The 26,002-nt window shown below is 35.8% G+C and overlaps 2 protein-coding genes and 1 pseudogene across 2 annotated transcripts; 2 read left to right on the top strand and 1 right to left on the bottom strand.

Moving 5' to 3' along the window:
- Nucleotides 1–5,324: 5,324 nt before the first annotated feature.
- On the top strand, nucleotides 5,325–6,257 carry LOC102479405 (olfactory receptor 5AN1). The gene has a single exon (XM_006147424.1). The coding sequence runs from the start codon at nucleotides 5,325–5,327 to the stop codon at nucleotides 6,255–6,257; it is 933 nt and encodes a 310-aa protein (XP_006147486.1).
- Nucleotides 6,258–16,249: 9,992 nt separating this feature from the next.
- Nucleotides 16,250–18,834, top strand: LOC102478983 (charged multivesicular body protein 5 pseudogene; annotated as a pseudogene).
- A 3,294-nt stretch (nucleotides 18,835–22,128) lies between these two features.
- Nucleotides 22,129–23,067, bottom strand: LOC102478555 (olfactory receptor 5AN1). Its single transcript, XM_006147423.1, has one exon. The coding sequence runs from the start codon at nucleotides 23,065–23,067 to the stop codon at nucleotides 22,129–22,131; it is 939 nt and encodes a 312-aa protein (XP_006147485.1).
- Between the last annotated feature and the right edge of the window lie 2,935 nt (nucleotides 23,068–26,002).

Here is a 26,002-nt window from a genome sequence, read left to right as displayed (position 1 = left end):
ACTTTCCTGTCCCTTCCTTTAAAGGAACCCTTTCGGTGTTGCTCAGTGAACTTAAAATGACCCACACTCTATTGCCTTATATATACCTCTAGTTGCCTCTCTCCCTCTCTCTCTTTTTCTCTCTGCCTGACTCTTCATTCCTGACTAACTCGCCTGATCTGGGGATAGAGGACCACCTACCTTATACATTCCATCTTTCCTGCCCAGGATCTGTAAGTAAAGAGTCTATGAACATGTTTCCTATTGCAGTGGTATATTGAATTTGTGCCATGTATCTGAAAAGCCTGGGACTACCCAAGGCAAGATTTTTGCCAGAATGCTGAAGAGAACACAAGATCTGCTTCCAGAGTCAGAGCAGTAGTCTCCTGGTCATAAAAATGGACACGGGTCAGACAATAGCCACAGGGGCGCTTGCCAATATGAACAAGTTAACATTACGGGGATGCTCTGATCATCACTTAGAGAACTGGCACATAAAAGAGGAATCCTGTGATGGGCGTGCTGCAAACCCCACGTTCAGTTCCCCTTTATTTCCCTTTAGAGCAGGGTTGGTAGGCTCTCTGGTACTAGAAGTTGGTTAGCTCAGTGTTCTTGAAACAGATCAGAAACAAGACTTAGAACGGCAGCTTCTGTGCTATCATAATATCCATGTGATTCTTCTAGGAAGACCCGCAGGGAACAAGATTTGTGGTCTTTAGTCTCCCATTTTTCAACTTTTCACTCTCCATTTTCATTTTCTTTCACTTAGGGCTCTTTTTTGGGTTCTCTTCCTCCTCACCCAAATTCTATGCTTGTCAGTGAAAATAATAATCCCAAATATAAAATTTTAGGTTTTACTCTGGATGAGAGAGGAGTATGAAAATTTTAAGGGTGTGACCTTGAACTTGGTTACCTGCTAATTTTTCACCTGTAAAATGGGAATCACAAGATCGTCTAGAATCAGATAATACAGATTGTAATGTCAATAACGAACAGCTGAACAAAAAGATAATTTACTCAGCTTCTGAGGAAATTTTTAAGATGAAAACATGCTTGTCTCTGTTTCATCAATACTTCTCCACCCCAAGGTTTCTTTTAATTTAAATTTTGCCCTTCAAGATTCTGCTTTTGAATAATAAGAATTAATTTGATTCCACTTAAATGTACAACTTTGATTCATGAATTCAAAGTATCAAGAGAAAAATTAAACCTTTTTTTTAAAAGAATTACTCATATAATTTTTTTTATCAGCATCATTATTTTTAACTTGCCATACAGCCCATGTACTGACAAGAAGCAAGCTCTCAGGCCCAGGACTCAAACCGCAGTCAGCCCTGTGAGAGTCCAGCACCTCTAACCACCATGCCTGACAAACTGAATCTTAATGATATGACAGAATATTGAGGTACAATTTTACTAGGCCACTTAAAATACTTAAATAATTCTCCATTGTCATAATTGTAGACCCTGAAGGTCTGGAGACACCAGCCTGGGCAACATAGATATCAGCCTTGAACATAGGTAAAAGTTTTGGTCTCAATGATTCTTTTACTTATTTTTGTTTCTTTTGCTTATTTTCTTTACATTCTTGGCTTAACCTGATTTTGTACCTCACACTTCCTTACTTGACCAATTTCTTATTAGATCAACATTGTAAAGGGTTTTGATAAGCTATATCCAGTTAGTAGAATCTCTAAGTAATGTTTATATTGTTCACCTTCTCCAAATTGTCTTGGGAGATGTTGAACATATGCAAAAAATTAATTCAATAGGTAATTGTATTTGGATTTTTTTCTTGTAGTTTACCAATTTTTAACAAGATAAATGTTCAGGATAAACTTTAACTTAAAAGAATCTTTAGCTCCACACTCTTTTCTGGGAATGGTGAGCAAAATGCAATACATTTCATTGTGACTGCATTAGCTTCTAGAATGTAATAAAAAAAAAAGTGAAGAATTTTAGTGCAGTGAATTGATAAAAATAATTTTAACTGAATTGGCCCAACATATTTGTGTTTGGGGGATGTTATCTGTGAGTGTTTATATTTTTAAAATGTTTTTGTTTCACTCTAATCATGAATTAAATAACTGAGAAATTATGTTGGCAGCACTATATTGTAAGAGTAAACAGAATGATTTCCAAGTATATAGAACCATAACTGAAATTAAACAAAAATAAGATATTCTTAGTTTCACATCCAAGCTGGGTTTAAGAGTTACTTATTAGTGTATCGAACAATATTTATTGAGTTATGCAAATCTTAGTATACATGAGGCTTAGCATTAAATAGTAAATATCAGTAAATGGATGTGAATATCAGATGTAGTGTGTGTGAAAGAGTAGTCTGAGGAAGGACATTTAGAAGAAAAATAGAGGGACCAGCAGTTAGGGTAATGGCTATGTCGCTGGACTCCCATGTAGTTGACCATGGTTCGCGTCTTGGACCCGGTGGCTTAAAACTCATGCCGGGCGTGTGTGCGTGCGTGCCTAAGATCCCAAGAGGAGAATAGAGGAGAAGGGATTGCGGCGTGGCCATCTCCCCTGGGGGATGATTTCTCACTTTCTGTCTCTCTGTCTCTCTCTGACTATAGCAAAAACCTATAGCAAAAACCTCTCCAAAAAAAAAAAAAAGAAGAAAAATAGAGAGGCAAAGCATTAATAGGACAAAGAAATGTGGTATTATCTGTTGAAGATAATTTTATAGTTTTATCAACTGGACTAGGGAGAAATGTTCACATGTTGGAATATTCACTTTGTAAGCAAAATAATGTGATTGAATGTATAAAAGAAAATGAGATAAAATATATTTAAAATAAAAAAAATAGTAAATATCTCCACTGGTCCGTAGACTAAATATAGTGAGTATTTGCAGGAGAAGATTAACAGTTGGGCATGTCACAGAAGTGCCTGCTGACATTAGGCCTGACCTCCAGGGTATTTGGTGGTAGTGGAACACAAAAAAATCAGCTTAAAGAATTTATAATCCAGCTGGGGAGGGAACAGAGTAGAAGTAAATGTTTTAGCAATATTCTTGAGCCTAGACTTAGAGATCATCTTATTTAGGAAATAGTTTTATTAAAGAGTTCCTTGATCACTCACTATTAGTTCTGCCTTCATTCCCTTTTCCAGAGTGACATGATAATGGAAATGATAATCACTAACATTTTTTTTGAGCTCTTCGTCTTTTAAGCCATTTACATCATTCAATCTCTGACACAGCCCTGTGAGATGGTAACTATTATTAGCTCCATTGATAGATCATTGAGGCACAGAGAGATTACTATCTTGCTAAAAATCACACAGCCCACATGCAAAATTCAGAAAATTATATCCTCTATCTAAATCCCTCTTTTCCCATGTTGTTAAGGATTTTTATATCTTAATACCCTTTTCTTATTATAAATATAGGAGTTGTAGAAATTTGGAAAAATACATAATAGGTAAATAGAAGAAAATTATGTCACCCATACTTATAATATTTGGCATTATACATTTATAAATGATTCATATGGTGTGTGTGTGTGTCCATGAAAGAGAGAACAAGAGATCATATAAAGCAAATTTTTTTCTCTAGATAATACAACCATATCGTGCGCTCATCAGTAGTGTATGTGTGTGTCCATTCCTTGTCGATTTGTAACATAAGCTTTCATATCAAAAGCTTCACTATTGCTACTATCTTTTTTTTATATTTTGTGACTATTTTTCCTAGTTTATCAACTGTATTTCAAATTTACCTAAGCATGTTTTCATGCTATAATCAAGCCTTAAATTATTTTATAATATTTTTTTCTCTTATAGTTTCTGTTTGTTGTTATGGATCAGGAAGATCTTTTTCATCCCCAAATTATATAAATGGATATCTATTTTTTTCCTCAAATACTTTTAACTCATACTCTCTTAGTCAGGTGCCACAAACCATTTATGGAACAACTTATCTTTCCCCTATCAATTTAAAATTCTGACATCATCATATAATTACCAATATTTTAATTCTAAAAGTTATTTTTGTTCTTTTGATGTGTAACAACAGTTATGAGTTATCATTTTTGGTAAAATTTTTCAGTATCTGAATGTTCAATTCCTTATAATTATTCACCTTTTTCAAAATTATATAGACTGTTATCATTGCTTTTCTCTTTTATCTTAAGAAGAATGAGAGTTTGAGTATGGAGTATAACAAATTGGTGTTATTTCCTATGAATCTGTTATGAGCTCTAACTTGCTGATTGCATCTAAAAAGGAAAAAAAAATTATAGTCTGTCATAGATGAGAATTGAATTGAAGGCCTGTTATAGCTTGATGTTGGTTGACCAATGATGTGGTATATTAAACATCAAGCAAAATAATTAAAAAATGACTTAAGTGGGACCAGCAGTTAGCATAATGGCTATGTCACTGAACTCCCATGTAATTGACCACGGTTCGAGTCCCAGACTCGGTGGCTTAAACTCACACTGGGCATGTGTGCGTGTGTGCCCAAGATCCTGAGAGAAGAATGGAGGAGAAGGGATTAGGGCATGGCCATCCCCCCTGCGGAGTGATTTCTCACTTTCTGTCTCTCTGTCTCTGTCTTTTTGGCGAGTGCACATGCCCTATAGCAAAAACCTCTCCCCCCCAAAAAAGACTTAAGTGACTTATATGTCCATGACACTACATGATTTGACCTGTATAAACACTACATCTGAATGCCTAGGCAGTGGTGCTTGCCTGTCTATGAGGCTGATAATGTCTCAGAAATTTCTTCAAATTAAACTATAAAATCTAGTACTCATTGCATTCTTATCCACATATGTAGCTGTATTTATGATTATTTGTGAACAATCAATAATACTAATAGCCAACTTTTGTAAAAAAACATTGAGAAATTATTATTAGGGTAAATAATTTTTTATGATTAAAACAAGACCATTTAAGAGACTTTTAGGTTATTCATTTGGAGATAGAGTCAAGAAATTAAATACTAGTAAAGCCATTTATGTCCTTCAATTCCTGTAACAACCCTGTGAAAAGGTAACTAAAATTTTATTTTTATAATTTCTTATTTACATTTAATCATTGTAAAGCTTTGTGGGGAACAATAGCTTTTGATGCATACCTGAAGCATGTGATAATCAAATCATGAATATGATTATACCATATTCATTATCTTCAACAAGAATATTGTATTATATTGTGATCTGGTTAGGTGACAATTCTGGCCAGAAGGACAGGAAAGCAGTTTTTTTTTTCCAGTGCTTATTAGAAGAAAAAATTGACACACAAGATAGTGGTAATACTATTATTTCACTTGAGTCAGCAACGCATTTTCTTATATTCTTTCTGATATTAGGAGCTCCATGCCAATGATTGGGGAAGGAAACATTACAGAAATCACCTATTTCATCCTTCTGGGATTCTCAGATTTTCCCAGAATCATAGCAGTGCTCTTCATTCTATTCCTGGGGATCTACATTACAACTCTGACCTGGAACTTGGGCCTCATTGTTTTAATACGGATGGATTCCCACCTCCACACACCCATGTATTTCTTCCTCAGTAATCTGTCCTTCATAGATACCTGCTATGTCACCTCTACAGTGCCCAAGATGCTCTCCAATTTCTTCCAGGAACAGCAGACCATCACCTTTGTGGGTTGCGTTGTTCAATACTTTGTCTTCTCAGTCATGGGACTGAGCGAGGCTTGCCTCATGACGGCCATGGCGTATGCCCGCTATGCTGCCATTTGTAATCCACTGCTGTATTCATCAATCATGTCACCTACCCTGTGTGCTTGGATGGTGCTGGGATCCTACACGGCTGGACTCACTGCTTCTTTATCTCAAATATGTGCTTTGTTTCAGCTCCACTTCTGTGGGCCTAATGTCATCAGGCACTTCTTCTGTGACATGCCCCAACTGCTAATCCTGTCCTGCACTGACACTTTATTTGCACAAGTCCTGACTGCTATATTAACGATGATCTTTGGGATAACAAATGCCCTAGTTATCATGATATCCTATGGCTATATTGTCATCTCCATCATGAAGATCACTTCTGCTAAAGGAAGGTCTAAGGCTTTCAACACCTGTGCTTCTCATCTGACAGCTGTTTCCCTCTTTTATACCTCAGGTATGTTTGTCTATTTGAGTTCCAGCTCTGGTGGTTCCTCCAGCTTTGACCGATTTGCATCAGTCTTCTACACGGTGATCATTCCCATGTTGAATCCCTTGATTTATAGTCTGAGGAACAAGGAAATCAAAGATGCCTTGAAGAGGTTGCAGAAGAAGAAAGGGTGAATTGCCAAGGTCAACAGATCCTGCAATTTCTGACAGATGCTATAGTCACCTTAACCATGATAATATGCACATGAATGGAACTTAACAAATTTCATACTGCTTTTGGATAAAGAAGGCATAATTTGACACAGGCAATATGCCAGTATAAACCAATAACTGAGTCAATGCCACAGAAGCACAGTATCTTTAGGACTTGGAGGCTTATTTTTTTCATCTTAGATCAGGGTGACCTCATTCTTTATTAAAGTATTTGTGAAGTTGAAGGATTTAGAGACTTTTTGCTGTTTTTCTCTTTTTTAATTAATTTTTTTTATACATTCAATCACTGTATATCATTGCATCTTGCAAAATGAATTTTCCCAGCATCTTTTCCCTTTTGAGTTTGGTGATTGCTCCATCTCAGGTCTCTGTTCCTCATAGATGGATGCCTGGCAGAGACCCCTAGGAGTCCACAAACATTGTATCTCAAATATTCTGATGCAGCATAATAAGGACATAGTGATGAGCACTGATTATTCCGTGTTTCTGAATAAAAGGGAATGAATAAACAGAGGAAATCTATTCTTGAAAAGAAGTAAACCTACACATTGGCTTGGTCATACCTTCAGTTAAGAGCAATATAAGACAGCTAGGGCCTGTCTTAACTCTTTCTAGGTGCTAATTAACAACTTTGGGTCATGTCCTTTTCTTCAACACCTATAGCTTAAAGGAAGAAGGAGTTGATTTGAATCTTGAGGAAGGTTGGAAAGTATATGGTCCCTTCAGTGCCATTTATTGGGTCATCAGAAAAGTCATGATGCATTTCTGCATAGGAAAACATAGAAAAAAATATGTCACGACTTTTCCAACAATCGAATATTTGAATCTGATTATTCATTTTCTTCTAGCTAGAGTCCAGTGGGCTAATGATGAGAGACAATGTTCAGTTATGTCACAGCCAGTAACTACATCTCATATTGTGGGATCTCTGTTTCATGAAATCCAGAAAATTTACACTTCACTTACATAGTCTATGGGATCACTCAAATTGTTTTTGATATCTCAAATGTCTGTCCAAGCTTGGTGTAAGCAGACCTCTGTGAGTTCAGAAGAGCAAAGTCACTGAAATATTTAAAGTAACATTGCAGAAAATAATAACAAAAAAGAAACTTATATTCATTCTTTAAGTTTTTTCATATATAGTCTATAACATACACATATATGAAAAATTAGAACAAAAATTGAAGATTACAACCTATGATGTTCTTTGTTAAAAACCATTATGTACTATTTGTTGTTGAAGATAATGAATATGGTATTATTTTTTATTTGATTATTACAGACTGCATGTATGCTTTAAACAGTTATATTTTACCCCACAAAGATGTTCAACAATTAAATGTGATAAGAAATTGTAAAGTGGCCCAGCTGGTGGCATGCAAGTTAAGGCATTGGAAACCATATAGCCAACTGTGAGTCCTGGACCTGGTGGCTTGAAAATTATGCTGGGTGCATTTGTGTGTGCTCTAAATTCTTTCTGTTTTATTTTTCAATTTCTTTTTATTTCTATTTCTTTTATATATTCAATCACATTACTTAGCTTACAAAGTGAATATTCCAACAGTGGAGATTTTTTACCAGTCCAGTTCACCATACGAGAAAGTTATCTTCAATAGATAATAATACATTTTTTTGTCTCATAAATGGCTTGCCTCTTGGGACCAGCAGTTAGCATAATGGCTATGTCGCTGGACTCCCACGTAGTCGACTGTGGTTCGCGTCCTGGACCTGGTGGCATAAATGGCTTGCCTCTCTAGTTTTTTCCTTCATGTCCTTTCTAAGATTCTACTCCTTCACCCACCCTCTTCCCACATTGTATCTGGTATTCACAACCATTTACTTAGTTTCTACAACCTTTAGTCATTCAGTTTTGGACATAGAGTGTGGACCTTTGGTATATATTAAGTGAAGGTATATAATATCTCCCCTCCATTACCTGGCTTGCTTCACTCAGCCGGAGGAAATCTTCCATATTCATCCACTTTCTGTCAAAAGGCAGGGTCTTGTTTTTTTTTAAAATTAATTAATTAATTAATTTTTTAAATGTCTGATGAGTGTTCCATAGAGTATTTATGCCAGTTTTTCAATCATTTATCTGTTTGTGGGCATTTGGGTTGGTTTCATGTCTTAACAATTGTGAGTAATGTCGCAATAAACATGGATGTGCAAGCACTTTTTCTGATTAAGAATTTTTCTGTTCTTTGGGTAGATACCAAGAAGTGGGATTGCTGGATGATATGACTGTTCTATTTGTAGGCTTTTGAGGAATCTCCAAATTGTCCTCTGCAGTGGCTGGACCAATTTACATTTCTACCAGCAGTGTAGGAGAGTTCCCCTTTCACCACACCCCCACCAGCACTTACCATTTTTTTTTTTTTATCTTAGTAATTCGGACTGTAGTTAGGTGGTATCTCATTGTGGTTTTGATCAGCATCTTCCTTACAATGAGGGATGATGAGCATTTTTTCATATGCCTTTTGGCTATTTGTATCTCTTCCTTAGAGAGTGGCTTTTTCCCCCCACCCCCAACTCTTTCTCCCATCTTTTAATAGGGTTAATCATTTTTAGGGACAGCTGCTTAAGTTCCTTGTGCATTCTGGCTATCAGTCCCTTATCTGATGTAGTTTATAAAAATATTTTCCCATTCTGAAGGCTGTCGATTCACACTAATTACTGTGTCTTTTGCCATGCAGAAACTTCTTAATCTGATGTAATCCTACTTGTCTATTTTTGGGATTATTGATGGTGCTTTGGGGGTCTCATTTAAGAAGTCTTTGCCTACCCCAATGTCTCCCAGAGTTTCCCCAGTGTTTTCCAGCAGCAGTTTTATAGTTTGAGGTCTTAGGTTTAGCTCTTTGATAAACTTTCAGTTGATTTTTGTCAAAGGTGAAAGGTAGGGGTTTAGATTTATCTTTCTGCAGGTGGATATCTAGTTTTTCCAGTATCATTTTTAAAACAGGTTTTCCTTTTCCCACTGGATTGACTGGTATCCTTTGTCAAAAATCAATTGGCTGTATGTCTGGGAATTTACTTCTGGGGACTTTATTCTGTTCCATTAGTCCACCTGTCTATTTCTGTGACAATATCATGCTGTTTTGATTACCACAGCTTTGTAGTATATTTTTAGGTTAGGGAGTGAGATGCCACCCACTCAAGATACCACTCACTCCACTCTTCTTGTGTAGGGTAGCTTTGGCAATACTTGGTCTTTTATGATTCCAAACAAATTTTACGATTGTCTTTTCTAGATCTGTGAAGAATGTCTCCGGCACTTTGACTGGAATTGCATTAAATATGTAGATTTATTTGGGAAGAATTGCCATTTTGATTATATTAATTCTTCCAATCCAGGAACATGGGATGTCCTTCCACATTTTGTGTCATTTTTCAATTTATGTTTTTAGCTTCTCATAGTTTTCCTTGTGGAAGTCTTTAACTTCTTTGATTAGATTTATTCCTAGGTATCTTATATTTTTTGAGGTTATGGTAAATGGAATTACTTTTTTCAATTCGATCTCAGTCTGCCTGCTGTTTGAATACAGAAATGCTACAGATTTCTGTATGTTGATTTTGTATCCTGCAACTTTATTGTATTTATATATTACTTCCAGGAATTTTTTTTATGGATACCATTGGGTTTTCTATGTATACCATCATATCATCTGCAAATAGAGATACTTTCACCTCTTCTTTTCTATTTCAATGCCTTTTATTTTATTTTCATTTCTGATTGCATTGGTGAGTATTTCCAGTACTATATTGAAAAGGAGTGGAAAAAGTTGGTATCCTTGTCTTATACCCATTTTTATTGGGAAGATTTCAGCTTTTCTCAATTCAGGATGATGTTCGCTATGGGTTTTTCATAGATAGCTTTTATTGTGTTGAGAAATGACCCTTCTATGCCAATTTTGCTGAGTCTTGATCATGAAGGGATGTTGTATCTTATCAAATGCTTTTTGTGCATCAATTGATATGACCATATGGTTTTTGTCTTTATTCCTGTTAATATGGTGTATTGCATTTATGGTTTTGTGTATGCTGAACCAACCTTGCATTTCTGGAATAAAGCCTACCTGATCATGATGTATAATCTTTTTTATAAATTGTTGGATACAATTTGATAGTACCTTGTTGAGAATCTTTGTGTCTATATTCATCAGAGATAATGGTCTATAGTTTTCCTTTCTGGTCCTGTCCTCTTTTAAGGATAAGGTTGATAGAGGCTTCATAGAATGAATTAGGGAGAGATTCACCCTTTTGGATCTTTAGAAATAACTTGAGCAGAATAGGGGTTAGTTTTTATTTTATTATTTTATTTTTATTTATTTTTTTGTTTGTTTGTTTTGTAGAATTCAGAGGTGAAGCCATCAGGATCAGGGTATTTCTTTGTTGGGAGATTATTTATTACTGATTCTGTTTTTTGGCTTGTTATCGGCCTATTCAGACTTTCTATATTTTCCTGTCTCAATCTTGGTATGTTTGTTGGTGTACAGTTGTTCATAATATCCTCTAATGATATTTTGTATTCCTATTATGTCTGTTGGTATATTGCCAGCATCATTGCAAGTTTGATTTACGTGGTTCCTTTCTCTCTTCTTCTTAGTAAGTCTCGCTAGTGGGGTATCAATTTTGTTTATCTTTTCAAAGAATCAGCTTTTACTTTCATTTATTTTCTGTACAGTTCATTTATTTTCTATTTCATTTATTTATGTTTGCATCTTTATGATTTATTTTTTTCCTGAAAATTTTTTGGATTTTTTTGCTGTTGCTTATCCAATTCTCTGAGGCAGGATGTTAAGTGATCCATTTGCCTTCTTTCCATCTTTTTCTTATGTGCAATAATTGTTATGAACTTCTTATCCTCAAGTCTTCTCCTTACTGACCGTGGACCTTGTCCAAGTCTCTAGCTTCAATTTCTTGGTGAGAAACTGACTACACGTTTCACTCCTTGCTCCCTCTCAGTGGATCAAAAGCTACTGAATGCAGGTTATTTAGTTTCCATGTATTTGAATATTTTTGAGGATTTCTCTAGAAATTAAACTCAAGTTTAATTCCATCATGGTCAGAAAAGATGCTGAATATAGTTTCTATGCCTTTGAATCTGTAGAGGCTTGCTTTGTGCCCTACCATGTGGTCAGTCTTCAAAAAGGTTCCATGGGGAGGGTGAGAAAAAGTATATCTTGGTGTTTTTGGGTGGAAGGCTCTATAGATGTCTGTTAAGTCCATTTGATTTATGGTATCATTTAGGTGCTTTATCTCTTTAGTCGTTTTTTTTTTTTTTTTTTTTTTTTTTTTTTTTTTTTTTTTTTTTGTCTAGATGATCTGTCTAGGGGAGATCTGTCTAGAGGAGGCTGTTGAGGCCCCAACAATTACTGTGTTGCAGCCTATCTCTCCTTTTAGATCTCACAGTCTTTTCTTCATGTATTTGGGTGCTCCTGTGTTAGATGAATAGATATTTATTAGCATTATATCTTCTTGATGGTTTAATCCTTTTACTATAATATAGTGCCCTTCTTTGTCTCTTCAAACAGTTTTTGTTTAAAAGCCTATCTTGTCAGAAATTAGTATTGCTACTCCAGCTCTATTTTGGTTCCCATTTGCATGGAATACCTTTTTCCAGCCCTTCACTTTTAGTCTACATGTGTCTTTATACATGAGATGCATTTCTTGTAGGCAACAGAGAGAGTTTCTATTTTTTAAATCCATTTAGCCAGTCTGTGTCTCTTGACTGGAGAATTTAATCCATTCACATTTAATGTTATTATCAATATTTTTGGACTTGTCTCTACCTTTAAGTTGGCCATTGTCTTGGTGATCTTTTATTCCCTTATTCTGACTATTCTTAGTTTTCCTGGAACAGGACTCTCTTCAGAGTTTCTTGAAGAGCTGGCCTGGTGTTGGAAAATTCTTTCAGGTTTTGTTTGTCTGAGAAGATTTTAACCTTTTTACCCATGTGAAGGATAATCTTGCAGGATATAATAATCTTGGTTGAAATCGTTTCTCTCTTAACACTTTCAATATGTCTTCCCATTCTTTCCTTGCTTGCATTGTTTCTGTTGAAAGGTCTGGAGTTAGCCTGATAGGATGACCTTTGTAAGTCACTTGTTACTTCTCTCTTACCAATTTTAGTATCATGTCTTTATCTGTGAGCTTGGCCAGTCTGGCCTTGGGGAAGGTCTTGGGTTGACTCTATTTGGAGTCCTTGGGTCTTGATGTGTGAGTGCTTCTCTAGACTTGGGAAAAAGTTTTCTTACAGGATTTTATGGAATAGATTTTCCATGCTGTTATTAGTTTCTTCACCTTCTGGGATACCAGTTATTCAGATGTTTAGACATTTAATGGAATCTAGTAATTCTCATATATTATTCTCATTTTTTATTGTTTTCTCTATCTTTTTGTTTGTTTGTTTGTTTTTCTAGGTCAGAGGTTCTGCCTTTTATATTGTTTTATCTTCTACATTAGAGATTCGATCTTCAGCATGGTCTATTTGACTTTTAATACTTTCAAGAGAGTTTTTGATTTCCTGTATTACAGACTTCATCTCTAATAGTTCCATCTGATTCTTTCTTAACGTGTCCATTTCTTCTTTCATATCGTGGAAGGACTTCCTAATCTCCTGTAGCTCATTGTCCCTTTTCTGTTCCAACTCATAGAATTTTGTCACCATGAATGTCCTAAATTCTTTCCCTGACATCTTGATTACATATGTTTTTTCAAGAGATGGAGGGGAGTTATTGTGTTCTTTTGATGGAGACATATTTCCTGGTTTATTCAGATCTGAGGCTCTTGTACTTCTAGCCCTTCGGAAATGTATTCACTTTTGGATACCTTTTCGGAAAATGTTTCTTTGATGAGGGACCAGCAGTTAGAGTAATGACTATGTCACTGGACCCCCATGTAGTTGACCATGGTTTGAGTTCTGGATCCGGTGTCTTAAACTCATGCCTGGCATATGTTCGTGTGTGCCCAAGATCCTGAGAGATGAATGGAGGAGAAGGGATTGCGGCATGGCCATCCCCCCTGGGGGATGATTTCTCGCTTTCTGTCTCTCTGGCTCTCTCTGCCTTTCTGGACAGTGCACACACCCTATAGCAAAAACCTCTCCAATAAATAAATAAAAAGAAAAAGGAAATATTTCTTTGACAGGGAAGAAGTGTGCTTCCCTTTTCCTGTGGACTGATGTGTGCCAGAGCCTCTTTTCTGCTGTGTTTTGTGTGGTCTGCACAGGAGGAGTCTTCTATTCAGGAGTATGAAGAGCAGTCTCTCCTTTTTCGCAGGTGGTTAAGTAAAAGGGAGGATCCCAGGGAGCCTCACATTACTAGAGAATTTGAAAACTGTGATTCTAGACCTGTTTAGCCCCTTTTGGTGCATGGAGGATAAGGAGGAGATGACAATGTAAGATGGAAGAGAAAAGAGTATCAAAGAGAATAATGAAAAAGTCGTGTGCCGCACACTAACTATGCTGGAAAGCTGGGATCAGTCCTGTGGGGTGAGAAAAAGTGGGAAATAAACAAAAGAAAGAAGAGAAGGGAAAAAAAAGCCTGCCTTACTAACAGAGGGAGGGTCTCTGGGGTTGGGGAAACTGGAGCTAGAGCTGAATCTGGGGCTGGGGGGCCCTGCCTCAGTGTCCCTTTAGGACAGGGGGCTGGAGATGGAAGTCTATTCTTTAAATTTTTTTTTTTCCAGAGGATGTGTGTACTTGCCAGAAAGAGAGGGAGATAGAGAAAACACTTTCTGATGGAATGTGGATATATTGCATTCCCTTCTCTTCCATTTCTTCATCCTGTTGGGATTTTGGGCATGCACACACATGTGTCTCATGCGTTTTTCTTTTTCTCTCTTTCTTTCCCTTTCCCTTTCTTTCTTTCTTTCTCTCTTTATTATTTTTTGTTTTCTTTTTTACTTTTTAAAGGTTTTTGCCATAGGATGCCTGTGGTCACTGGAGAGAGAGATAGAAAGAGGGAAAATGAAAAATACTCCCCAGGGGGTATGGCCACATCACAATCCCTTCCCCATATCTTCTTTTGGGATTTTGAGCAAACTCACATACACCTGGCATGATTGTCACACATTGGGTCTGGGGCTCAAATCGGGGTTGGCTATGTGGGAATCCAGCGCCTTAACCACTACACCACCTACTGGCCCTGTCTCATGTGTTTTTCATGCCAGTGGGACTGGGACCAGAAATGTACAGTCATCCATGTGGGATCTGGCTTTAATTACCAGGCCACAGGTTTAGCCCAGTATACATACTTTCTGATTGTCTGTGTACAATATTCTGTGTCCTAGAATTTTAAGGTTGTATGGGGTGATACAATAGATGGTAGATAATAGCTGTTATTTTCTTGCTGGTATTTTGCAGGAAGATCCCTGGGCCAAGAGAGAAAATAAAATATGGTATAAACTAGAATCTCATGTCTGGTCAGTTATCTCTTTCTTAAAGAGGCAATATAACTTGCGTTTCTAGCTATCCGGTAAAAAAGTGGAGCAAGATCTATAAGAAGTCATCTCTTGTTTTTCTAGATTTTTCAAAAATTAAATGAACTGATAACCAAAGATCATTACAAATTATTTAAAGTATCATTATATTCTTACTATTGTCTCAGTTTTAATAAGAGTCACATGAATTATTCTGTTTAAGTAAGAATTGTAAATAAAGAGGTATTTGAAGCCGTCGCCAAAACTTCCATGAATTTACACATAGCCAGGATTGAGAAAAGGGGAAATTATAAAGCTATGAAAAATGTGTAGGGTACTATATGCTAAAGAAAGAATGAAGTATGAATAAAGGATACATTCCTTTCCACTGGACATAATATTCTTGAAGCACATAAATTTTTAAAGATAAGTTAAAATGTATGAGAAGTCTGTTTCTAATGTGCCATAGGTGATTCAATAAGAGATAAACTTATGGTAGATGATAGAGGAGGATCCCTTCCATGATATTGTATAGATCCACCACTTGGTGGACCAAATGAGCCCAAATAAGTGAAAGAATAATTGAAACCTACTAATGGGAATTGGAAGTTAGCCTCTGATTGCTGCAGTGGATGAGTGGGTTTCCTGAAATACGTGGCAGGGTCTGTGTACACCAATGAGAGCATTTAGTCATGTGGGGGAAGGGATGATCCAAAGTGTCTTCTGCTGTACAGTCTGTTATGTTAACTTTACTACCAACACCATCATTAAAATTTGTTTTGGAAGTGTTTTAATGATATTGTTGATGAAGTAGAGTTAACATACTATCAATGATGTTAGTATCATCTTAAAATTTTGTAAAACTAAAAATGTGTTATATTTTTAAAAAATAACTTCTAGAAAATTCTTGACAAGATGGCAGGTTTTACCAAGGCATCTTGCTCATTTTCAGTTACATTCTCTTCTATATTACATGTAAAAGTTGCACATGGGAAACAACTTTTATTAATACTAGAAGTGAGACATAGTGGGAGCCCATGTGTCAGAAAATTTGAGAAATTATTTATGTCATTGTACTGATGATACTGAATAAAGGATTTTGTCTGGAAGTAAGTGAGTAGAATATTTGATTTTACATGGATCTCTAGTTAGAACTGCAAGAATGCTAAGTGAATATGAATAGAAAAACAATCATACCTTCAACAATCAAATCAAATCAGAACAAAACAATTAGAAAAATCACCCAAATATGTAAAGATGTTTTTAAAAAATTCAGAAACATAATAAAATGTAATAGTCAAGATATTTAAGGTCATGTGGTGTTTCTGATTGTCTGTATGTTTGCATTAAATTCACTTAAGAGAGGAAATATGATACTATCAAGTAAATAAATAAGAAAACCAGTTGTCTCATGAGGTTAAAGAAAAATCCAACTCCAAACCAGATGTGGTGGTGCAGTGGTAATGTGATACTCCACGACACTGACACCATGTAGGAAGGTCCTGGATTTGCATCTTGAAGCCTCCCTGTGCACGATGGACACACATATCTATGATCCTGACTGTCTGAGGCTGTGGGTAGGTCATGACATGAAGAACCTATTGGGTGTACCTTTTTCTCTTTCTCACTCTATCTTTCTGTCTCCCTTCTTCATAGAGTAAGTAAATAAATAAGAAAAATACAACACCAATTATATTCTTTGTTAAAGATTTTCCTAATAGCAAAAGACTCCAAATAAATACAACATGGTAGGGGAAATACATATGGCATGTAGAAACAAACAAAATGAGTAATATTAATGAAAGCAAAATAGAAGTTAAGGGAAAGTGAACTGATCCAACTATTGACAGAATGTCTCATTCAAAATATCGAAATAATGGTCATAAACCAACTGCAGAGACCAGCGTAATGGCTATGCTGCTGGACTCCCACGTAGTTGACTGCGGTTCATGTCATGAACCCGGTGGCTTAAAACTCACGCCGGGTGCGTGTGCGTGCACGCCCAAGATCCTGAGAGGAGAACGGAGGAGAAGGGATTGTGGCATGGCCATCCCCCCGGGGGATGATTTCTCACTTTCTGTCTCTCTGTCTCTCTTTGTCTGGCTGGCAAATGCATACGCCCTATAGCAAAAACCTCCAAAAAAAACCAAAAAAAACCCCCCAAAAAACAAAACAAAACAAAGCCAACTGCATTAAATGATGGCAATAAAACATCTGAAGCTAAATGTTAAAAACACAAGAAGAAATTTATGCCTCCCTGAATTCACCCTTTGCTATAGCCTTATCACAAATGAGCTGCACTTCTCTACTGCTTCACCTTGGACTTGCCACATGATTTGCTTCTTTTAATGGAATGTTCACAGAAATTCTGAGTCTAGATCTTAAAAGACTTTGTGTCTTTCTTCTTGTCGACTTGTGCTTCTGTCATTGCCACAAAATCGACATATTCTGGGTGGCACTTGTTCTAAGAGGAGAATGAAAATCACACGGGTCAGTCAAACTCAACCTAGATTAATGATCAGAATAGTCATCCATTCAAACCTATTGTGATTCCTAGCTTACCTGAACACATATGAGGGACAATAAGTAAATGTTGCAATTAGCATAGAGTTTTAGGGTTTGCTATGCCACAAGTTAACCAACACATATTATAATAAAAAATCAAGTTTTTTCATCTGAAAAAAAAAATAGCCTGCTTTCAAATCCAGACTCTGCCACTCACTAGCTGTGTGATGCTGGACATACAATCACCCCATGCCTCATTTTTCTTATCTGTAAAGCGGAATATCAGATATCTTTTTGGAGGCTATTTAGGATGCTAAAATGAGTTTATATTTGTCAAGAACTCAGCATAGTGTCCCTAGCACAGAATAAGCACTTTTATGAGACATGTGTTATCATTTAAAGACTTTAAATGGATTAAATTGAGGCAAACTCTGACACTATACAAACTTCATAGATTGATAAACTGAAGTCAAAGAAATTCAGAAGTTCAGCTTCAAATTGAAAGGGTCAGAATTCAAACTCAGGGTTGAAGATAGTTGGATCAGGGTTGAAGATAAAGCCTTCCCTTTAGAGTATCCATACTATTTAAAGTATCTAGTTGTCTATTAATATACAGTGAAGTTAAAATAAAGTATAGTAATATTTAGGGGAAAAATCAATGCTAAAATCAGAACTAATCTTATCTTGAAAAAATAAAATAACAAAACTCTCAAATGAAAGAATGGAAAGAACATCAATTCAAACCTTAAGAAAAAACAGGAGAAAAATATAATAAGCAGAAATATATTAGAAAAGAAACAAACAAATTTTTCACTCAATTTGACCAATCTTAAGAAAGATAGATAAAATAGACAATTTATGAAAGAAAATAGACAACATACAAATTTAAAGAACAGACTAATTATTAAGAGTTTTTGAATGTTAAGATAACATATCCACAGTGGTGGGTCTCTTTGTGACCACCCAAGATAAACTGATTCTTTGGGAAAATGAAAACCAAGGCTCTATCATCCAGGCTAATTGACTGCATTGGCACAGTGGACTGCAGAGCAGAATCCATTCACAAGATTTCGTGATTGGATGCTGACCTGGTGAAGTATAAGGATCAGATCAAGAAGGTGAAAGAAGATCCTGAAGAAAATATGGTCAACCAGAAAATCTTGCTGGTTTTAAAGCAAAAGTGGGTGTATGAGCAGCAACGGGACAATCTTGCCCAACATGGAACAAGCCAATGACACCATCCAGGCATTGAAGAACACCAAGACCATGGTTGATGCTATGAGCTATGAAACTAGGAGTAAAGGAAATGAAGAAGGCATACAAGCAAGTGAAAGTTGACCAGATGGAGGAGTTCCAAGACCAGCTGGAGGATATGATGGAAGATGTAATGAAATTCAAGAAGCACTGACATGCAATTATGACACCCCAGGATTAGAAGATGACCTAGAAGTAGAGCTGGATGCTCTGGGTTATGAGCTTCTGCCTGATGAAGATAGTTCTTACTTGGATGAAGCTGCCTTAGCACCTGTAATTTCAGAAGGTGTTCCCACTGACACATAAAACAAGAATGGACTCCTGGTGGACTGTGGGATTGCCACAGATCCCTGCTTCATAGATTGGCATCATTCAAGTACATCGTGAAAACTAAATACATATTCTGAAATATTTACCTTTCCAAATTTACCATGAAAGATTTAGGTTTCTCTCATTTCCTTGGGAGAAAAGTTAATTATGCATTAAAATTTTCTTTCTGTTAAGAGATTCATCGCTTGAGGGATGTTTTCTTTGTACTAAATTTGATTCCTTTTCTCATATGAAAGACTAACTTACTTTAAAGTATCTTTGGTTTTGTATGAATTGTTTTTATTCATTAATAATAATTTGAAATAGAAACAAGGAAGTGGAATCTTTAAATCCTATGATTGTGTAACTATCATTTCTATATAACCCAATACATTGATAAGACAAAGATGTGACTATTGGGACTGTTTGTATTATGGTTCAAAACAATTTTCTGTTGTGGTATTATAGCTTGGTTAAAGTGGTAGTCTTTTTTGATGTTTTTTGTTGCCTTGTGAGCAGATTATTACTGTGTTCAGGGTTGAAATGGAATTATCACTATTGTATCATGAGAGGATATTTTGATTTTATGGTTCTCTTTGTATCACAGCCTGACTTGTAATTGATAATGATATTTCTTGATATTTAATGTATAGGACATTCATTTATACTCAAAAAATGTTTTTTAAAAGGAAAAAAGATAACATATCCACAGTAGTAAAATAGTAAGATAAAAGTAGAAGAAAATGATGATTTTCTTAATGTTGATACAAAAGAAATGGAAGAAATTGATGTCTTTGACTTTATGAATAATTAGAATTATCTATTCTTAACATTAGTCTGATGATAATTTTTACTCAAAACCTAGAAAACACAATTGAACCAAAATCAGAAGATAAAATTTGAAGTTATAAAACAGCTTTCTGCAAATAGGCTATTACAATAAATGTATTTGTTGGTTTTATAGGCAATGCATAATAATGGTATGGAGAAATTTCAAGGCATTGAACTGATTAAAAGCTACTAATTTATTGTAAATTTTGCTTTTTAAAAAAAAACTCAGGAAGATCCTCCCCTCTATTGGAGTATAGATTATAGATTCTGGAGAAATAGTCAAAAAAATTATTGGAAAGAAGGGGAAATACCTATCTGGCTAACCCAATTAGTCAAATTAATTTTGGAAGTTTTATTTTATTTACTTATTTATTTTTACTAGAGGGTTCAATTGTACTTTGGACAATTGGACAGCTATCTATGAATAAACGCAGTCTTTGGAGTCCTTTTGGAAACTACAGGCTACTCAGCAGACCATATGATGGGAGATCTGGGTTTGACTTCCTGCTTACCCTAAACATCTTCCATTGAAACTCACACAAAATTGTCCCTATTCGATGAGAGGAATGAGCAGGAATATTGTCATGGTGAAGAAAGACTGGTGAAGCTTTCCTGAGTATTTTTTCTGCTAAAGCTTAGACTAACTTCTCAGAAACACTCTGATAATAAGCAATGTTCTTTGGTCCTCCAGAAAATCAACATGCAAAATTCTGTGAGTATTCCAAAAAATTAGCACCCTGACCTTTGCTCTTTGCACTTTTGCTTTGACTGGACCACCTTGACTTCTTGGTAGCCGTTGTTTTGATTATGCTTTGTCTTCAGGATCACACTGGTAAAGTCGTTTGTCATCTCCAGTTACAATTCTTTGAAGAAATGTTTTAAGGTGTTGACCCACTTATTTAAATTTTCCATTGAAAGCTCTGCTCTCATCTGCAGCTGTCCAGAGCCCATTAATTTTGGTACCCATTGAGCTGAAAGTTTGCTCAATTTATATTTTTCAATCGGAATTCTGTAAATGGAACAAATTGAGGTATCTGTAGTATTGGCTATTGTTTCTTCTGCTATTAGACATCTTCAGTTAGGTAATGAGCAAGATTAAAGTTTTTTTTTATCAAATTGATGAGAATGATCTGCAACTGTGAGCCTCATTTTTAACGTCATCTTGTCTCTTCTTAAAATGAGTTATTCATTTGTAAACTGCTGGTTTCTTTGGGGCATTGCCCCCACAAACTTTTCGGAGGTATCAGTGATTTCACTATCCTTTCATCCAAACTTTACTATAAATTTGATATTTTTCTTCCTCTAATTTTAGCAGAATTCATGTTGCTCTGATAGGAGCTTTTTTTAAATTGATATCTTATCCTTAGTACCTTAAAATATATCCTATTCAGACATGTAACAAGTTAGTATAAATTTATTTTGTGCCATGAACTTTGAAATCCACACATATTTTTGCATAATATGAATTTTCTGTGAAGAGCCCTTGTATATTTTATACCCAAACTATCTTTAGTACTTCCCAGATAGCATCTAGGTGGTTCTATCAAGCAAGGGTATGTAGTGTGTTTTTCATATCTTCAATTAGTGCTACTCTCATTTATTTATTTATTATTACTGTTTATTTATTTTTAGAAATTTGCCGTGGGGCTCATATGAGAGAGAGAGAGAGAGAGAGAGAGAGAGAGAGAGAATAGAAAGCAAGCTTCGATATATGGGACTCAAACAGCAGTTGGCCATGTAAAAGTTCAGTGTGAGTTTCAAGCCTCTGGGTCCGAGATTTGAACTGTGGTTGGCATGTGAGAATCCAGTATCTTAACCACTATACCACCTGCTAGACCCCTAGTTTAATTCTCTTATGAAAGCTGCTATTTATCAAGTCCATAATATGAGAAGAGCTATTAAATTAAAAAGATGCCCAATATCTGTCAATTATATAACTAATAAAGAACAGGGGTCAGTATTTATAATAATACTTTTCAGGATGGTTAGAAACACATTTGTGATCCTATACAAAGAATGGTTTAACAACTGTGAGCAAAATGATTTCTAAGAGTATGTTTCTAAGTATAAAATGTTCTTGTTACTTTATGGCAATTTAAAAACACCCTTCATGAAATTTTGTGGAGATACAGTAATGCCTTTTACTGTCTATAAGGCTCATGCTCTTGGAATAATAACACTCATCAGTTCTATGTTACAATCCAATGAGGAATTTCATTCTGACACTGATAATTACTATAATAAAGTACTGTAAAAAATTAACTACCAATCTTATTAACAGGTGATTTCTACTTTTCCTTCAAGATAACCTAAAGACTCTGGCTATAGGATTAAAGGCAAGGTGTTTCTATGCATTCACTCAAATGTTGGTTTTTAGGCATATTGTCTGCTTCAAAAGAAGCCTCCTTTGTCCAAAATCAGTACCAAATTTGTTGTATTCCATTCATATGCATATTATTGTGGTTAAGGTGACTCCAACAGGCCAAATCTGTCAGAAACCTAAGAATATGTGACCTTAGAGGTTTATTCTTCTCTTTTGTAACCTCCTCATGGCATCTTTGATTTCCTTGTTCCTCAGACTGTAAATCAAGGGATTCAACATGGGAATGATCACAGTGTAAAAAACTGATGCAAATCGGTCAAAGCTGGAGGAACTACCAGAGCTGGAACTCAAATAGACAAACATACCTGATGCATAAAAGAGGGAAACACCTGTCAGATGAGAAGCACAGGTGTTGAAAGCCTTAGACCGGCCTTTAGCTGATGTGATCTTCATGATGGAGATGACAATATAACCGTAGGATATCATGATAACTAGGGCACTTGCTACTCCAAGTATCATTGCTAATATAGCAAGCATAACTTGTACAAAGAAAGTGTCACTGCAGGACAGGATTAAGAGTTGGGGCATGTCACAGAAGAAGTGCCTGATGACATTAGGTCCACAGAAGTGGAGCTGAAGTAAAGCACACATTTGAGATAAAGCAGCGGTGAGTCCAGCCATGTAGGATCCCAGCACCATCTGAGCACACAGGGTGGGTGACATGATTGATGAATAGAGCAGTGGGTTACAAATGGCAGCATAGCGGTCATATGCCATGGCCGTCATGAGGCAACACTCACTCAGTCCCATGGTTGAGAAGATAAAATACTGGACAACGCAACCCACAAAGGTGATAGTTTGCTGCTCCTGGAAGAAGTTGGAGAGCATTTTGGGGACTGTGGAGGTAACATAGCAGGCATCTATGAAGGACAGATTACTGAGGAAGAAATACATGGGTATGTGGAGGTGGGAATCCATCCGTATTAAAACAATGAGGCCCAGGTTCCAGGTCAGAGCTGTAATGTAGATTCCCAGAAATAGAACGAAGAGCACTACTATGACTCTGGGAAAATCTGAGAATCCCAGGAGGATGAAATAGGTGATCTCTGTAATGTTTGTTGAGCCAGTCATTGACTTATTGCTCCTAATATCAGAAAGAATACAAAATAATTCACTGCTATCTCATGAATTACCCATATTACTATTATCCCCAGTGTCACTCTTTTCCTCTAGTGAGCAGTGGAAAAGGAAAAAACAAAACAAAACAAAACAAAACTTCACTGTCTTAGTGGAAAGACCTTAGATTTTCTTCTTGGACTGTCAACAAATACCTTCTCAGTGCTTCAGGTTCTCTGTTAATTTATGGAGTCTCATGAGGATTTTAAAATGCTGACTGGTTCCTTTTTTAAAAAGTGCCATAGAAATACTAAGATCATTACATGAAAGATAGAGGGAATTGACTAAAATAAAAGCTCTTAGAAGGCCTCTGTTCATTATACGATGGTCTCCAAAAAGTTTATGGACAAATAAAATTAAAATACTAATTTATTTTCTTGACCTTCCCCAAATTGATACATATAGTTTTTATAATATGCTTTTTCCATTAACTTTTTGAAGAACCTTTTCTATAACTGCTGTTGTAATCATAAAAGCATTAAGAGCATCTTTCCAATAAAATTTGAAATAGTCCTTGTATCTGAATTACTACCTAAATAGACCTTTAAAATATGCTGTATCATTTTGAAGAAAAATATGTACACTGTTTAAAATATTTTTTCCCACTAAAGAATTTAATATAACATTTCCAGAAATGTCTGGAAAATAATACCATAATTTATATTTTTGATAATATTTTAGGAGGTCAGAGGCATGTATGTCCAATGAAGTTATGGAATGTGAGGATATATATTATAGTTTCTTCATACATTCACCTATGGATGGACACCTTGTTTCCATATATTGGTTGTTTATTATAAATAATTCTACAATGAATAAGGGAGTGAAGATATATTTTTCCTTTTTTAAAAAAAAAATGCCAGAGGATGCACGTGCAGAGCAGACAGAGTCAGGGAAAGTGAGAAAGCACACCCTCTTGCAGAATGGTTACGCTGCAATCCCTTCTCCTCCAGCTCTCTATCATGTTAGGATTTTGGCCACATACTCATAGACCTAGTGTATTTCTATAGCCTCCAGGTCTGGGACTGGATCTGTGTTGGCCATGTGGGATCCAGCTGCCTTAACCACCATATCATAGCTGGCCTAAGTGTAGATATCTTTAGGAAGTGGTGATTTCATTTCCGTTGAGTATATACCCAAAAGAGGGATTTTGGGGTCTTCTGGTAGTAGTGGGAAGAAAAAGAATACCTATTTGACTTGCTGACTCTCTCAAGTTTAGAGAATCATTAATCTCTCTGTGCTTCCGTTGCCTCATTTATCAATGCAACTAGTAATAGTTATCATTTTATGGTTGTTGCAGGGATGAATGACACAAAAGCCTTACCACAGTAAAAGTTCAAAATAACTTAGTGATTATTCTTGTCATCACTTTTCTCTTTGAAAGGGAATACAAGAAGAATTAATATTGAAGCATCAAGGCACTCTCAAAATTATTTCCTAAATTCAATGGTCCTTAATCATAGACTTGAGAATATTATAAAGAAGTGCCTGTATTTATTTCTATCTTGTAGTATATTATGCTCACACAGCCAGCTGAATTGTAAAGTACTGTGGCCACTTTTGGTGTTTCACCACTGCCAAGTAACTTCAAACTTGAACACTTAGTATATATAGTATATAAAATCGTGGAGATATTTACGATTCAGAACTAAGCCTGGGGACCAGTAGGTGGTATGGAGGTAAAAGTTGTTCTATCTCACATGGAGAACTGCACAGTTTACATCTTGGGTCAAGTGGTTTGAGAAACACACCAGGCATGCCTGTGCCCAAAATCCCAAGAGAAGAATGGAGAAGGGATCGTAGTGTAGTCATCTTCCCCGGGGTGTGATTTCTCACTTTCTCTCTCTCTCCTCTATTTGTCTCTGTCTCTTTCCATTGACTGTATACACCCTATAACAGACTATAAAAAATAATAAATACATGTTGTCTATGTTAGTGAGTGGCTCTTTTACCCAGATTTGGGTGTGGAACTAGGAATGTCTTTTTTATGTTTCATTTTATTTCATTTGCTTTACGAACTTGAAATCATTCTGTTTACTCTTAGAAGAGAGTGCTATTATAATTTCAAATATTTTTTATTCAACGTGAGTTATATTGAATGAAAATATTTTAAGACATTAACTTTAACATTTAAAATTCTCAAAGCACAAATGTAATTAGTAAATTTAATGAAAATAAGCTATTAATCCATAGGTTGCACTAAATTGCTTCACTTTTTATTATATTGTGTTTACAGACACCATCATAATTCTGTAATCCTATGTCTTCTACCATTTCCTAAAGAGAAAGATGTTGTTATTTGTATTTCTTGTTCATGGCAAAATTTATTCTCATAATTTGTTTTGTTAAAATTTGGCAAACTAGAGGAAAAGGAAAAAAAAATCTAAATATACTTACTCTTATTTATTCTTTGCATATGTTCACCACCTCCCAGGAAAATTTGGAGATACCTAATAGATGTAAATATTTCTGAAGATTTTAGTAGGTGGATACAGCAAATCAGAACACTTTCCAATGCTAACCTGTAAGGACAAGTTTAGTTTGAGAAATATGTGGTCTAAAGTCAGGTAAAATCTGATATGTTGTTAAATAAAGAACAATAGAAGTAAAAGAAGAATAAGTTGGACATTGAGACCAACACTACCTGTGCTTAGAGGGGTGTCTGTTGTGTTTGTGTTGCTCAGGCTGCTGTCTCCAGGTCCTCGGGGTCTCCAAAGATGACAAGGGAGAGCTATTTGAAGTATTTCAAATAGTCTAGTGGAATTGTACCTGAGTACTCTCTCATATCATTAAGACTCAGATTGTCTCATGGTACACAGAAGTCATGAATCAAAGTTGCATATTTAAACAGAATCAAATTAATTATTGCTATTTCAAAAGCAGAATCCTG

The sequence above is a fragment of the Tupaia chinensis genome, unplaced genomic scaffold (assembly GCF_000334495.1).
Source record: "Tupaia chinensis unplaced genomic scaffold, TupChi_1.0 Scaffold000213_1, whole genome shotgun sequence".
NCBI classification, from domain to species: domain Eukaryota; kingdom Metazoa; phylum Chordata; class Mammalia; order Scandentia; family Tupaiidae; genus Tupaia; species Tupaia belangeri.
This window is presented reverse-complemented; position numbering and strand designations above follow the sequence as displayed.